The sequence below is a fragment of the Etheostoma spectabile genome, chromosome 18 (genome assembly GCF_008692095.1).
Source record: "Etheostoma spectabile isolate EspeVRDwgs_2016 chromosome 18, UIUC_Espe_1.0, whole genome shotgun sequence".
NCBI classification, from domain to species: Eukaryota; Metazoa; Chordata; class Actinopteri; order Perciformes; family Percidae; genus Etheostoma; species Etheostoma spectabile.
Window position 1 is genome coordinate 21,885,239 of NC_045750.1, and position 3,237 is coordinate 21,888,475.

The following is a 3,237-nucleotide window of genomic DNA, read 5'->3' on the forward strand; positions in this document are numbered from 1 at the left end:
ACACACACACACACACACACACACACACACTTAACCAGTTAGCAGGCTACAACAGGCAGTCCTGTTTCACTAAGACCACAGTCTAAGCTGCCACTGAGGCACATCAGCCCAGTAACAATGCTGTGGTTAAGATAATTACAGCAGGGATTAGCCTACACTTGTTGTATTAAACTTTCTCTCTCCGAGGCAGTGGAACTGTTTGTCCTCAGGATTGTTAAAGAGAAACACTGAAACTTAAGTTGCTATTTCTCAGATATGAGCAGGGGGAAGGGGTTCCCAAACTTTTTACATCAGAAGATCCCACTGCTTAAGTTTGGTGCAAGTTTGCACTAACAGTTGCCAATTGAAAAGACTGTTAGATTGCTTGTATTATAGATCATTGTATTTTTTAAAGGGAAGCTATGCAGTTTTGGCAATTTCTTTGCTGTTTTCTTGCTTTTTGCTTGCAGGTTTCTTTAAGAGCTCCCCTACAGCTTAGGTAGCTGTAGGTAACGAATAGGGCATAGTTCCCCTTTAAATGTCTTAATGTCTACTAAGTGAAAAGACTGTGACTTTAAGCAATATTCAAGCAATTTTCATGAAGTGTATCTGATGAGACTACTGATAAAATTGCACAAGCTTTTCTTGAGGACATGAATCTAACTCTGGGAGTAAAGCTCGTTTATGTAATCCAAAAGGGCTGTGGACTACAAATGCCTTGTCATACTGGTAAATTTAAATGATTGGAACATGAGCATAATTAATGAAGCATTAAGAAGGCAAAGTGGTCCAGGTGGGTTAAAAAAAAGAATTGCACGTGCTTTCAAAGCTATAAAGCACAGTTATTCTAAATTAATGAACTTCAGTCATATTCAAGCCGTCGCCATATGAGTTGCTACAAAGCTAATTGAGACTATCAGCTGCACACAACACTCTGTCTCTCTCTCTCTCTCTTTCTCTTTCTCAGAGGGCTATTTTTAAAAAAAATGGTGTAGTCCGGCAACTTCTGTGCACAGAAACAAAGCAAAGATAAATACTTCTTCTAAAGAGCCCATAACGTATTTTTAATCCTTGCTTTCCTCCTTGGCTACTAGCAACTGTGTGAAGAAATGGTGGGGCGTGGTGTGCCATCACCGAAGGCTTGTGTCATGTGGATGCACCAACACTGTTGTTGTCATTACTTAGAATTGCTCATGAGGGCGACAGAAACTACGCACTAAAGCTTTAAGAGAACAGCTGTATTTATTTTCCGTCGGCATGACAATTTTTGCCCTGCTTTGTCTTTTGCAAAAAATATATTCATCAATTGTGCCCTGTTTGTGAACAAACAAAAATCCTATTTACCTTCAGTGTTACTCACTAAAACGTACTGTGTACAGGCCCAGCAGACAGACACGGAGATAACTTCTCCCTCCTCATTACGCATTTGCACGGCTAATAATCGCCTGAATCGTGATTTGTTTCTCATCTGTGTTGGTTAATTTGCAGTCTTCTTCTTCTGTACCGCCTTTGTTTTGCGGGTTGCTGCTTTGCTCTGCGTTATCGCTACCAGCTGTTGATGGGCGGAACAGTGTGAAACCAACGGCAGGATGTGAACTACACACACTCATAGTGCTTTCTTTTCACAAACGAGCACCCATTCATAAAACGACGTATTGTGTGATACCAGCAGTCAAAAACTCCACAGGGTACCTTTTTAATCAAGATCTTGCATTAAAAAGGAATCTCACTGATTTGAAATAAATGCTACTGTTCGGCATTTGTTCATGCTTCTCTGTCCGTGTTGTTGGTGATAGGTTAATTGCACAGACAATGTGATAATAGACGTGGAAGTGCTATTTACATCTGATAATTATACTTCTCAAACTTCTTCTTTTTCCACTTTCCACATACGAGACAAATGTTAAACCTTGTAATATAACATGCTGAATCCCATTCATTTGCTTTGTGTCTGCTCTGAGCATGATGTCTCTCTGAACAGAGGTGGTTTCAGACAGCAGGGGAGGCAATCTAAACGTGGAACTCATTTTGGGGCTCGGAGTTTGCTTTAATTATACAGCACATACAGCCTTGAGACTGCTGCACGGGTTCACACGCCCATTTCTTTAAGAAGCAAGTGGAGTGTTTCAATTGAGGTTAAATGAGGACAGTGTCTCTGTCAGTTTGTGTCACTGAGAACAACCATTATTGTAAACTAAAGGCAGGTCGCCGATCAGGACCAACACGCTGACTGACAGAATATAATGTTCCCCGGTCGCACAAAAATGGATTTGGTCATGCTTGTTCCAGGGTTTCTTTTTGTTTTTCTTTTTTTTAAATTGGGAGCTTCTTATAAAAGGCATTATTACAAAGAGACATCTCTTTTTGTCTCAGATTTGTAATTGGATTGTGGTGTGCACCCTCAGCACATTCTTCACAAAATTTACGTGGTATACTATTATTAATACTATGTGCTATTCCCCTTTTATTTGAACCCACGTCATCTAATCGTAAATACTATGGGAAAGAGGAATATCAAAGTTTCCACACTTTCGGTCCAGGACATAGAGATAAGTGGCTGTTAAAGAGGAACCAAGCAGACAAGAAAATTCCCTGCGTAGTTTTTCCTTCCCTGTGTAGTAATGAGACTGACTCGTAGAGACGGGTAAGCCATGACAGAGTGCAGCTTATGCTTCTGTAAAGCTCGGCAGGTGAAAAATATTTAGTTTTTCAGTCAAGAAAACGCTTATCCATTGCACTAGTAACCACCTTGGGTAACCGTGTTTATGACCCTTTGCATGAACAAGATGTACTGTATGTATGATGATGCAGGTTTACTCAACATGGGTTCAACCTGCGGATGTCTTGCACTGGAGATCCCATTGGAAGACTTGAGTCTGCAACTGTAGTCCCATTCTGGACACATCACTGCTAAACCATTGTATTTCACAGAATTACATGACATAAGTGCCAAATGAAGTCAACTTTTAGGTAGTCTTGCCTCGCCAGACCTTCCTCCACAACGCTGCTGTAGAGGGTCTGGCTAGTCCACACAGCAAAATCATGCACTAAACTGCTAGTAATGTTAACTATGACAGGACATTTTTTGAGGCTGAAACTAGGGCAGGGCGATATAGAGAAAATCAAATATCACAATGTTCTTGACCAAATACCGCGATGTCGATATTGCGACCATATTGCATGGCTAACTATTGGTGCTTTGGCAAAATGTTATTTACACAATGAGATTTTTGATAAATATTCTCCAGAAAGGATTTA

General features: G+C 40.4%; 2 protein-coding genes across 4 annotated transcripts in view; both read left to right on the plus strand.

Moving 5' to 3' along the window:
- LOC116706698 (basic proline-rich protein-like) overlaps nt 1–478 on the plus strand; it is a 17,587-nt gene extending 17,109 nt beyond the window's left edge. Inside the window, 1 exon segment of the mRNA XM_032543638.1 lies at nt 450–478. Coding sequence (XP_032399529.1) covers nt 450–478 — 29 coding nt within the window.
- The window catches only part of fam49a (family with sequence similarity 49 member A), a 46,945-nt gene that overhangs the window by 27,386 nt on the left and 16,322 nt on the right, over nt 1–3,237 (plus strand). The window lies entirely within an intron of this gene.